Source organism: Strix aluco, chromosome 8 (assembly GCF_031877795.1).
Source record: "Strix aluco isolate bStrAlu1 chromosome 8, bStrAlu1.hap1, whole genome shotgun sequence".
In the NCBI taxonomy this organism is placed as follows: Eukaryota; Metazoa; Chordata; class Aves; order Strigiformes; family Strigidae; genus Strix; species Strix aluco.
Genome location: NC_133938.1, coordinates 529,406 through 542,204, shown reverse-complemented (window position 1 = coordinate 542,204; position 12,799 = coordinate 529,406). Strand labels below are relative to the sequence as shown.

Sequence of the window (12,799 nt, the reverse complement as noted above, 5' to 3'; positions counted from 1 at the left end):
GGGAGCGATCCTGCTGCGCCGGGGCAGGACAGTGCCAGAGGAGGATGTGGGCTGTCTCACTGCCACAGGGAGCACGTGTCAGCCAGGACGCTGCTGTGGACACCAACAGACACGCTTTTCTCCCTCCTTTCCTGTGCAACTACAGGCAAGGACAAGTCTAAGCAACATAAAATGGACTGGTCATTTTCTTTCTTACCCTTTTGAGAAGGAAAAGCATTTCACACCCGTTTTGTTACTGTACTTTCTCACAGAGGGCTGAAACCTGGTCTTATTTGTGTGTATTACCCCTCTGCTACTGCTCCTAGATGTGAGGGCTGCAGGATTTTGTCCTAAAGCTCTTCAATTACACCTACCTCCTGCAGGCAATGTTGTTGAGAAAGATGTGGTGATGGGAGTGAGGAGCTTCTTTAACAGTTACTTAATTAAGGTATTCCCAGTCCTCCTCTGTCAAACCCTGTTGTACACAAGGCTTTAGCTAGGCCTGAGCTTCCCTGGGGGGCCTGTGCTGTAAACGGGAACAGGGTACGGGTCAGCAGTACCAAGGAGGAGTGTGTGTGTTGTTGCCCGATCCTGTCCCTAGCATGGCCTCGTAGACTCTGGTGCACATAAAGCACACCGGGATGGAGCCGCGTGTCCGGGAGCGGGGCGGGCGGGCGGTGGGGAGCGGGCACGGGGCACGTGGGTGATGTGAGTGCACCGACAGTGCGCGGCCATCAGTGCAGCGCTGCCTAGGAGCTCTTCACAGCCATCGTTGTGTCCGAGGTCTTGTGTGTGGGCAAAGAGGAGGCGTACCTAATGTGTCAGCAGAGCCAGGAATTCATTGTTAGTATTTTTGTAATCTCATGACCTAGTCATTATGAGCTCAAATTGAGTTGTTACAGAAAAAGAGAAGAATAGCGTGGTTAGAGTTGCTATACGCACACCTCTTCGTTTCGCAGCTTAGAGGTGAGCGGGCAGTTCCCATCAGATTCCCGAGCAGACCGAAAGCGGTGCCTTGAAACCAGAGGAAGGGAAGCGGAGGGGAGCTGTGAGTTGCCACACGTCTATGAGTCAGTTTAATCACAGAAGATATGCCCCCTTCTATTTTTAACACCGCTCTGCTTTTTTCTATTGTGTTCGCAGGGGAGACCAGAGTTTTCAGAAGTAGTCACAAAATTAGAGGAATGTCTGTGCAACATTGAGGTAAGGACCTTCCCTCCGCTGCGGAGCGTCTGCACGTGGTCGGGAGCTCATGTGGCTGAGGAAAGGGGTGGCTTTGGAGCCTGCGAGCTGCCTGAGCTCCGTCCCACGTCTAGCTGGCACGCCGTGTTTTTAAGGCACATTGTCATTAGTGATTTATACGGGTGCTGAAGGGAGAGCATCACTAGTGCTGTGGGGATGCACTTCACAGCCCTCCCAGGCAGAATTCTTTACTCCCCTGCGTGTCCCATTCAAGACTGCTTGGTTTAAAAAGAAGAAAAGACAAACTGGCCAAGACCCCTGGGAAAAAGGTAAAAAGAGAGAACACAAGAAGGGTAAATGCAAAGGCAATTCCTGCTTCGGACTGTGGCTATGACACAGATGGATGTATCAGCCTTCAGCCCAGTGTAAGATAAGTGGTCAAATGGAAAGTAAATGATTCAGGGATGCAATTCCTGAAATTGTATTCTCTCTGTGTGTTTGTGTGTGTGTGTGCGTATGCATGTAACAGTTTTAAATAAAAAACAAAAAAACAACCTCCTTTTAAAATGGATCGCTGCTCTTGAGCTTAAGGGTCAGAAAAGACACCCATAATCTATTACATTTCTTCATGCTCTGACAGCAGCTGGTTGCTCTGTGCGTAGGTGAAAGCTTTTAAGTGTAAAAAAAAAAAAAAAAAAGTGAAGCAGTATATCATAAGAAACTCTGTCATCTCATGGGAGACCTGACTCCTATGATACATAGGCAGCAACGCATGCAGGAAGAAATCTGGGGCAAGAGCTTATACACAAAAAGAAAAACATAAAGCAATACCTAGCTGGGGAGTTAGACCTGAGCTCCGCTGTGTCCAGGACAAAGCCTTGTTTGAGAGGAGTTTGAAGGAGCAATATCTCCAGTAAGTTAAGTACTGTAGCCGATGAGGGTGGGGAGTTTTCCACCTCCCTCTATTTCCTCTCTCTTTTCTTCTCCTCTCTCAGGAAATCATTCCTGCTCCTTCTGCACAGTGGCAGGGACCTTTTTGTGCCAGGCAGCCTAGGTCCCTGCTGCGGCGGGTGCCCGTGCTGTGCGGCTGGTCCATATGTACAAGCACACCCACGGCCGTGCCAGTCCCGTGCCCACGCTGCCCTGTCCCTCAGGGTTCCTGCCGGGGACGCTCGGACAGGCCGCTGCCATCGGGCAGTGCCGATGCCTTTCTCACACAGCTGGGAAGGCCCCAGCCCGTGGCTCCCCCCGGAGGCAGGGACGTCTCCCAGCTGCCCATGGATGCTCACGAGCCAGATAATTCATGGCTGACCCATCTCCTGGAGAGCCATCCAAGCCCAGCTTGGAGGCCCCGGGCCATGATGAATTAAGCACTTTATTTGGCAGGCAGCACCCAGATCTCCTCACCTGACCAAAGCCAGCAGGCACCGCTGTTTTCAGCCAAACTATAAATGTGGGACACACAACTTATGAGAGGGCGCTGAGGAAAGACTTGTAAATATGTAATAACAGTGGCACCTTTTTTTAAATCCAGTTAATGTCTCCAGCCTCCAGCAACAGCAGTGGTTCTCTGTCTCCCTCCTCATCGTCAGACTGTCTCGCTGCACGAGGAGGCCCTGGCCGTAGCCACGTTGCAGCGCTACGCAGTCGGTTTGAACTGGAGTACGCCCTGAACGCGCGGGCTTATGCCGTCTGGTCCCAGAGGTACGGACTGGTCACATGGGCCTGAGGAGAGCCCTCGCTCTGAACGGGATGGAGCGTGTCCTCCCCGAGACCGCGTGGCTCATGTGCCCAGAACAGGGGCTCCCTGCAGCAGGGATTGTGCCCAACCGGGGACGTGGCTGTGTGGGAAGGCAGAGGGTAGAAACACACTCCGGGGCCGATCAGCGGCTGGGGCCAGCCGGGGAGAGCACTTCTGTGGTCTTGTCTCCTCCTGTAACTGCTGTAGCGCGGAGTGTCTGGGTTATCTGAGTGCTGTGGAAGCCATCCTGCTGCCAAGACAACAGCTAAGCGTTTGCATTTTTCACTATGAGTAACATCAAAATAGTAGAAAATCAAGTCCCACTGTGCACGGGCTCTGCACGCAGTGCCACTGCTTTATCACAGGAAACAAAGGACCGAGGGCTGCCCGTCCAAGGGGACGGCGTCAAGTGGTCATTAGATGGATGTACCTTCACTACCTGCCCGCAGGTCTGGGAAGGACAGTGTTTATATCACAAGGCATTTTCAAAAATTTCACCAAAGAAAAGCTGAAAGACATGTTTTTCTTTAGATAAAAAAAATAAAGAAAAAAATATTGCATTGTGTGGCATCAGTGGCAAGATGGAAAACCCAGGTTAGACCACGGGCAGCGTTTCAGAGCCAAAGGAGGTGGCTGGAGGCCTCAGGTGGTCCCGTGGCACCGAGCCCCCCAGGGCTCCCGCACAGTGCGGGCACTGCTCGGGGCACGGGGACCTGCCCCAGCAGTTACTGCTGCGAAGCCGTGCCCTTTCGGGGAGGGAGCTGCCTCCTGCGGGAGCTGTTGTGTGGTTGACAGACCATTTGTCAGACTGGAGGCAGTACAACCTTTCCGCACTGTCTGAAAAATAGAGACGGCTGAGTTAGTGTGTCACATCAGAATAGGAGGGTGGGATTTGCTGGTCCTTGCAGGGGGCCAGAGCTCTCCAGTGAGCTCCCCTCTCAGCAGAAATCTAAGCCCTGCAGAAAGCAGATATTTGCTGACTCGTATCACAAGCATGACTTGTTCTCTCTGCCAAAATACAAGGCAGATGTGTCCTTCTGATTAGGAGGAGTAGGGAAAACCCAGCTGAAAATCCTAGAAATGAGCAAATTTGGGAAGAAAGGTCACGCTGGAACGCCATGATCATTATTACTACAAGAAAGTTTGTTTCCTGTTACATTTATAGGTATAGGTCCCCCTCACGGAGTGCATAGCTTGTGCCTGACCAAGTGTCTGAAAACTAATTTCTGACGCCCTCACCTCTGTTAGACTCGTAGTAGTAGTGGAATTTATTTAATAAGAGGGAGTTTTATGGACAGGAAGAACACCCAGTTCCCCAACCATAAGACCCTGTGATGAAGATAAAATGGGAAGAGATCAGTGATCCCCAAGAGCAGCTGCAGCAGAAAAGCAAAGTAATTGAAGAGGTGCTGTCTTCTGATGTTGTGTCTCTCAGGTCTGGATTCTAGTTTTTGGCTTTTTTCATCTTGATCTGAAATGGTGACATGATTAATCGGCTGAAGGGGGCTGTGCTGCTGGCAGAGAGCACGGCCAGGCTGGCGCCGTCCCCCCCGCTCACCACTCATCTCAGGCTCTTCTCGAGAGCGGTGGGCAAAGGTGCCTCTGCTGAGAAGGGCAGGGACAGGCAGACAGAAACAGGGACAGAGGCAGGAGATACTAATGCCAAGTCCCTTTTCCCTAAGGAAGAAGGAAAGGGTCTCAGCCTCACAGAGATCTGTGGGAGTCGGCACTGCTGGGGCTGTTCCTACCAGAGTACATCCTAAAAACTACATATTCAAGTTATGGCCATAGAAAGATATGTGGGTTGTCTATATTATTGTACCATTAAGTCTACCCTACCTCTTGGGAGACCTGGTTTTGAGGGCACATTTAGCAATCTCCTGTCTCTACCCAATGCAGAGCAAGAGTATGGTGAAAATGGAATGGTGCTCTTAATCTCTGCCAGAGGAGCCGTGAGCTTGGACTAAACTTTACCCTTTAGCACCACTTAGCAGCCAGAAACGGTAACAGCAGAGCAAGCCCTGCCCTGGTGATAGGCTCCTGGTAACCGAGGTGCGGAGAGTCAGAAATACAACCGGCTAAAACAGGGAGCTGCAATCGGGAGCAAAATGAATCAGTCCTTTGCCTGTTCGGGGGCTCGTATGGGGAGGCAGAAGACAAACGCCTGCAGACACTGAAATCTTCTGCAGGAAAATATAGATCAGACCTGAGATGTTCATCTGGCAGAACGTGATACCCTGTAAATCGCTTTTCTTGTGTCACACGCTGCTGGAGCAGGACGGGGAGGGGGGCACTGAGGTCAGGATGAAGGCGATGTGAGCTAGGCTTTTATTTTCTGTAAAGGGCCAGGTTTTGCTGTTGGGTGTAAGAATTTGCATGAAAGGAATAAGGAAGTGACATCTCAAGGTTAGCGTAGACACGAGAGAGAGAGAGAGAAGGGGCACTTGCAGTTTGGGCTTCTTGTTTTTGTGTGCACTTGGTTTCTGTCTGCCGGCAACCTGAGAAGAGCTGGTAGAGGACAGTCCTGTAGGTAACAGCTCCCGAGGATCAGGGAAGCCCCAAAGAGTGTATTTGAGGGAAGCTGCTTTGAGAAGGGATGACACATGAGCATGCATGTGGTTCAAGTTCTTGCTTCATAACTTCCTCTTGGTTTTTGTTTATTGCAAATGCCAGTGGCTGGGCATCAGGCTGATGTAGTTTATGTTACTGTATTTTCCTTCCAACTCTGTAGAAGAAGTTCTTATGGTCTGGAGATGTGACTTTATCAGTCTTATCTAAACAGACACCTCTTATTTAATTATTTGCAGCGCTGGGCAACACCCTTCCCAGGGTCTGTCTTTGGATGAGATAAGAAGAAACTTCCAGTACCCACCAATCGACAAAAATGGTGAGTTAATGTAGAACGCTCCTCTGAGCATCTTGCTGTGTTAACCAAAACCTTGCTGAGGTACCAAAAAGTCTCATGAGAAAACAACATTCAGCGCAGGCCGCTGGCCGTGTCAGCCAGAGCTGGCAAGGTCTTGCCTGGGGCTCCCGGCAGCTTGCAGCTGCTTCCACGGTGGCTGCGCCCCAACACGTCAGAGCTGGGGGGTCCTTTCGGTCGACGTGGTGGATCTGTGAGTGAGGAGAAGAGGTGGCATTACATCCTCTGCTTCTGCAGAAAGTGGGCAAGACAGAGATATTTCTGGAGCATAGAATGACACAACACGCCCTGTTCACATCTGCACTCCCCGACCTGTTTTGTCACCAGGAGAATTCAGTGTTTTGTTCTGCCCAAAGCACATATCAGAAGCTCGTCAGCTTTGCTGTTTTTCAGGGGCCTCAGCATGACTCTTGCACTCCCTCCCCTGAACTGAGCACCCTGGGTGAAAATAAGAGAAAACCTGGTCATATAAATATTTACTGAGTACAACGCTAACAGCAGTGTTGCTGTCATAATGAGTAGTGAGGTAATGACCTTCGAAACTGAAAAAAGAACCAAAACTTTGTTATTACTTGTTGCATGTGGATTCCACAGCTACAGAGAGCTCAGGGCACAGCTTTCATCAGGTACCTGGCAACTGGAAAACTCAAGGAGGAAGAAAACAAGAACGAAACAGGAATGTTTAGTGAACTAAACCATCCAGGCAATACTGGAGAGGGTTTCTCAAGTCTGTATGAAAAACTGACAAAAGGGAATGAAGGGCTGGTGGAGAAGAGACATTTGACCTGTGGGATTAATGAGTGATTTCAGACTGCACTCACGAGACCTCGAGGTTTATTTTCAGTATACCTGTTCCCAGGCGCATAGATTCCACAGAAGGGACCCAAAGCATGGGAGCAGGATGTGGCTGGTCAGGGCACCAGGACCGTGGTCAGAGCCAAGAGCTGGCCAAGCCGAGCCTTGCGCTCACTCGCCTAACGATGGAAAAAGCCAGGATGGTACCGAGGAAAGGGCAGATCCTGCCTGCCAGACACCACAGGACTGGAAAAGCTACTCCTTGCCACACGCTTCATTTCAGCAGGGTTACGCAGCTCAAGGCGGAGCCCTGCAGCATCACCAGGACGCGGATCTCGAGGACGAGCAGAACCAGCATCCCCCGTCGCCAAGGCCCGAGCGCAGCTGCCCGGGAGACCCAGCACCGCACTCCGACCACAGCCCAGGTTGCCGGGTCCTGGGGCAGCAGCCGGGCCCTTGTGAAGCACAGCAGAAGACAGCAAGTCCTGAGCCCTTTTTTACTAGAGTGCTTGGTCTAATGATCGCAAATATTTGCACTCTTTATTTATGCCACAGAAGCCAATTTCACTGCTGTCTCTCCCCATTCATGTCCATTTTGATCTTTTTTCTTTCTGTTTGCTTTTTGCCTAATGTTTTCCATTACCCTGATTTGCACTTGTAGTCTGTAAACAATAGAGAGAATACATTCACTGTTTTCTTTTCTCCATAAAAGCCCCCAGAGCACCCTGCTCCCATTCCTGCAACAGCCTCTGTGATAGTGAACAATTTTCTTCATTGAGTGCATCTGAAAATAGAAATGCTACAAGTAAACACAGCCCTGACTTCTTCACTGACAGCAAAGCACCTGCTCTTCAGGGGAAGTTTCACAAACTGCAAGTTAAATGGTGCCTTGAAAGCAGCAGAATCACGAGACAGATGCACACTGCCCAGAGAACGCTGTCTATCCTCTAAAGTTAAGACTGGTGTAAATACAGAGTTTAACTTTGGCTCTGGCTTCTCCTTGCTGCTGCAGCTCCCAGACACGATGCGAGGATGTGTGTGCACTCACTGAGCATCACCCATAGGATACGGCGAGGGGGTTGGAAACACGGAAGCATTAATTAAAGTGCAGGTTCCCCACGTGTGGCAGCCCTGAGGCGATGGGGAGCGACAGAAGCTCCCGCCCGGTGTGAGCAGGGCACTGCAGCCCAGCACAAACATCATCCTGCTCCTGGAAGGTGCCTCGTCCCACACAGTCGCTCCTGAGGCACCACGGACACGCCACTCCCCCACCCGCTGCCCCCGGTCACAGCCGGCCTGCGCGAGGACAGGCACAGCGTGGAGCCCAACACCTTCGGGATAGCAGTGAGATTCCCCTCAGGAAACGCTTTGCTGCCAGCAGCCGAGGCACAGTGTGTCATGACGAGGAGATAGATTAACCAGGGTTGCTTAGGGCTCACAGCTTAGGGACACAGTGGTCAGTACTGCTGTAATTAGCAGAGTCTTAATTTTGTGCAGCTGTGTCTTTTACGATTGGCACTCAGGAGCCTTCGCCATGTGTGCCAACCATCCCACCCCACCCTGTGCCCCAGAAGGTGTTTGTGTTCTACTTTCTCTGCTCTCTCATTTCCCAAGCATCCAAGTACCCCTGTACAATGCCCAGTTATCAAGAAATTTGAGTTGGCTCCACTGGATTTTTGTTAGTGCAGTAAAATACAGGTGCATGGGAGCAGCTGACCAGTGACACCCTGTAAAGGGAGAAACAGTTTCTTTGGCATTGGTGGAGCAGCTTGTTGGAAATACAGTGCTGGTGAGAGCAGTTGCTTTCTGTTTTGTAGTGTCAAGAATTAAAATATTTTAGAAACACTTACCAGAATATGCTTATTTTGAGCCCTCCAAAGCTCTCGTGGAAAGGGCAGAAGGTTGGGGTTTTTTTAATGGCAAACTTCCACTGTGTTATTAAAACACTGAGATTCATGTTTTTATGTCAGTCGCTAAAGATTTGCAGACAGTAAAAGGTATCAGCATGATCTGTGCCTATTTATCTCAAAATGACATGCACGTTACTTTGTTGACGTTGTCACTGCAGGGGAAGGGGGGGAAACTCGCTGCTACGTTGAGCCACACGTGACCTTGTCTCTGCCCCTTGCAGGCTACGTGTCGGACCCCATCAGCACCATGAGGTTTCATTCCTGCAGCAGCAGCGGCAGCTTTGAGGAAAGCAACTGAGACTCGCCCTCCACCCACAGTCACGGTCCCCACCCTCTCAGCGCAACGCCCAGGCACCATCTGCTACACCGAGGGTCTCTAAACTGACCAAATGTCCCTGTCACAACTTCTGGCACTTTCTCTGCTGGTCTGCTTGAGGGTTGGGTGTTGCTGGTGGTGGCATCTGTCCTTTAACGAAGTGAATGTCCACAAGGAATGTTGCACTTCATCTTGAGCATTAATAATTCGGAGAGATGAAAGTACAGATGTGTCTGTTGTGGTTTCAGAGTGCCAAGGCGAGATGTTCTTGGCTTAGCCTGCACAAGGAGGGGGGGGTACCAGCCCCTCCCTGACTGGTAGGTCCAAGGGAGCCGCCAGTCCCATCCCCATTGAGAAGAGGAGGAGCCTGTCACTCCCCACCACCATCCTGGCCACCGTGGAGACAAAGGTGTTCCCACTCCCAGCTTCTGAACCACATCCAGCTGCTTTTTTGAGCTCCCCACAGTCCCAGACAGGTCCTGCATCTTGTTTTCCTCACCGGGGGCTCACACAGGTCCCCAGCACAGCAGTCCCATGGCTGCAGCTCTTCTGAGCCCTGATCTCTGGCTGCTTTTCTGCCCACTGGGAATAAAAAGCTGTTTGGGTGCCCATCTTAACTGTACGCACCCAGATGTTTGTGTTTGCTTTTGCTTATCCCCTCTCTTGTTTTGGTTTGAGTGATTGTTTTTCCCAAAGAGTGTAAGCTTTCATTCAGACACTTGCTTACAAAAAGCAGCACAGGTACTCCAAAACAAACTTTAAACCAGAAGGAAAATATGTAAAATTGTGTCACAGATATGATAATCCTAACGCAGAGCAAAGATGTGTTTCTGCCTTGAAGCAGAGCTGCAGCAGAGTGCCATCTAGCGCCTGCTGAGCTGGACGAGTGCTGTGCCCAGGCTTTGCAACAGTCACTCCACTCACTGCAAATTAAAAATCATTTTAAAAAAAAAAAAAAAAAAAAAAGAGGAAGGGCAGGAGAACTTGAATTCTTCTTCTAGAAGCAATTACAGAGTTCATTATGCTGTTATTTTCTGGGGTCTTTTTGCAAATTAGCAAAATTTAGCTGCAAGCGATCCTGCTGTAATATTCCTTAGCTGCATTCAAAGACACAAGTGTCTTATTGGCTGAGTAGAAATCAGCGTTCACAGCGGCTCTGGGGGTGTTAGTCAGGATGTTGCTTTCTTAGGACTGTGATCCCTGCACCAAGGTCTGTGATGACGCATCATACAGTGTGACACACATGAACCACCCATGCCAAGTGGCTCTACCCCCCCACGTCGTCCATGCATGCCGTTAATTTCACAATCCTAAAGCAATAAAAGTGGGGAAGATTTCACTTCGCAAGGTTACAGATGTTTTTTCATTTGTTTTGTTTCACTTTCTGAAAAATTCAGTGGGGGAGAATGGGAACTAAAGACGTACGCCACATGTTGCAGATCTGCTGCCAGCCCCTGGTTCCACCCAGCAGTTACTTCCTCTTCTGCTGGGTTCATGTTTCAGTTCCAGTATCATTTACACCAACATTCTGCTGGACTAATGTAAACGTTAGAAGAAATACACAGAAAGGCTTGGGATGCAGCTCACCACAGGACTCGCCAGACCCTGTAGGAAATCCCCCAGCCCCGGCAGAATTCCAGCTGGGAGCCGATCCCACCCTGGCGAGCATCCCGCCCTGCGCCCGCTGTCGCTACCGCTGAATCCCCCCATGGCAGCGTCTTCCTCCCTGAGGCCGAGGCAGGTCTCTGTGGCCAGGGAGCCCCCTCAGTTTAATGCCTAAATGTCGTGAAACTGAGGAATTCGGCGTTGCAGACAAAGGCAGCATCAGTGCAGCACCCCGGCCGCAGCCCAGCGTTCCAGGGGACTAAACGCTGCTCCCTGCTGCAAGGGAGCAGCTGACAGCCCGTCCTACTTCCCTGGGTACAGTCACAGCTGTCAGAGGTGACGAGCATTTGCTCTGAGCGTTCCTCTGGAAGAACTCGCAGAGAACTCTGCGCCCCATCTTTGCAAAGCTTCAGCAGCAAGGCACTGCTGCGACAGGGACACTGCGATGTCAAACCGCCCAGAGCTTTAACAAAAACGTCAGTCCTTCCCACAGATCAAAGGAACTCATCAATCACCACAGTAACTTTTCAAACCAATGATTAGCTTTATTATTTTGCAAATGCCTCATCTGGCAGGAACATTTCCCCTTATGGCTACAGAATTTGTGGAGCTTATGGCCTGAGAGAGGATTAGCCACCCAGACAGGAGCTACCCCTGCCCAACTCCGCCAACCCCCCAGCAGCCCAGGCCAGGGGCAGGCACATCTGCAGGACAAACCCCAAATGGCCAGAACTTGTTCAGGTTAAAAACATCCTCCATGATCTCTTCCCATTTTTGGTTCATGAAAGCAGAAAAAGTGTGTAAAACACACTGAACTTAATACGCTGTCCCCTCAGATAAATCACTGGGGGTGAAAAAAGGAGGTATCCCCTGAACAAAGTCCAGTTCATTGCTAACAAACAAAGCATTCTGACCTTGGTGCTCACACCCTCCGGGTTAAACAGGACCTCACCAACATCCAGCGACCTCAGCCATGCTGTTCTCCTGCAGCTGTAACAATCCAACCTCCACACTGCAAACCACAACACCACCACATCCAGATTTCTTTGCAAGTGGAGGAAATAACGTCATAGTCTTGCTAAAAGTAGAAGCAACGCTGGAAACTGCCATGCTTTGAGGAAAGACATGCAGAGCCGACAGGAGATGACAGGGATGCTGATGAAAATTCCCTACCTGACCCTTGGCCAGAGGGTTCCTGTGGCAGAGCTCCCGGGGCACAGGCAGGGCACAAGCTGAGGCAGGGAGGGGTGACGGAGATCAGACCTCATTCCTTGGTTTTTGCACCAGCCAGTGCATGAGACACCAGCAGGGCAGAAAGGATCAGCTGTCATGTCTGAAAAATCAGTTCCAACATCATTTTTTTTCTCACAAATACCTCTGCACTATGTCTTTTTCCCTTGCTTAAACCAATCATGTGATGACTCTTCATTACTCCAGCAGCTGTACCTGAGCACCAGAAACTAAACTGGACTAGAGAACAGAAAATAGAGCAAGGAAAGTAGACTTAATTTGCATGAATACCTCTATGTATAAGCTGCTTGGTACGATCTCTGAGCACCTCCTTGGAAAGGGTCAGAAGTGGACATGCAGAAACAACAAAAAAGTCAGAAGGCTTTTGAAGGCAAAACTTTTATAGTTTAGAAAGCTCTTTACAGGGCTAACTGCTTGCAAATAATTTTACTAGTGCCTGGCGCCGGGAGCTGGACTTGGAACACCCTTCCTCACCCTGCACCCACAGAGCGAGAGGCATCTGTTTAGCCCATGCCACCTCCCGGGGTGTGATTTCAGCATCCAGTGACAAGCTACTGAGAGTACCCTCCTTTAGGGAGTAAAAAAAAGCCTTTGTGGTGAGCCAGCAATGAGTTTTGCCAGTGGCAACACTGTTGGACAGTTTGCTTTTCTCACATATGTTGAGTGTAATAATTAGTGCCCCCTCCCCCCCATTATTTTTTTTTTTTTGTGCACATCCTGGTTGTCCCTAAGTGCCACCTACCTTTTTTCACTTTGAAGTTAATTACTAACTAGCAATGGATAGCAGAGCAGAAATTATCATGAGTAGCATTTCCAAAACCATAAAATTATCCATTTGGATAGTTTTGCATCTTACCAAAACTCCACCCGCTCAGCCTACAGGCGTGCCCATGTTTTCAAAGCACACAGCTGGTACATCTTTGACAGCCACGCCACCAGCCCCACAGCAGGGCTCTGAAGCAGAAATTGCCAAATTCAGCTCAATTCCGTGTCTGGTTCAAGTCCTCCAACCATTTTAGAGATCAGTTGCCCTACAGGAGCCAGACATGGCCAGTGCAGTGTCCCAGGCACGTGGTCGGGCTCACGTCACCCCGCAG

At 50.2% G+C, this 12,799-nt stretch overlaps 1 protein-coding gene across 4 annotated transcripts in view; it reads left to right on the top strand.

Moving 5' to 3' along the window:
- The window catches only part of TNNI3K (TNNI3 interacting kinase), an 85,587-nt gene extending 75,389 nt beyond the window's left edge, over positions 1-10,198 (top strand). For all 4 annotated transcript variants that reach the window (XM_074831737.1, XM_074831736.1, XM_074831735.1 and 1 more), the window contains 4 exons: positions 1,123-1,182; positions 2,696-2,865; positions 5,710-5,789; positions 8,752-10,198. In XM_074831737.1, coding sequence (XP_074687838.1) covers positions 1,123-1,182; positions 2,696-2,865; positions 5,710-5,789; positions 8,752-8,828 — 387 coding nt within the window. In that variant the 3' untranslated portion in view covers positions 8,829-10,198. The remainder of the gene's footprint in view (positions 1-1,122; positions 1,183-2,695; positions 2,866-5,709; positions 5,790-8,751) is intronic.
- Positions 10,199-12,799: the final 2,601 nt, after the last annotated feature.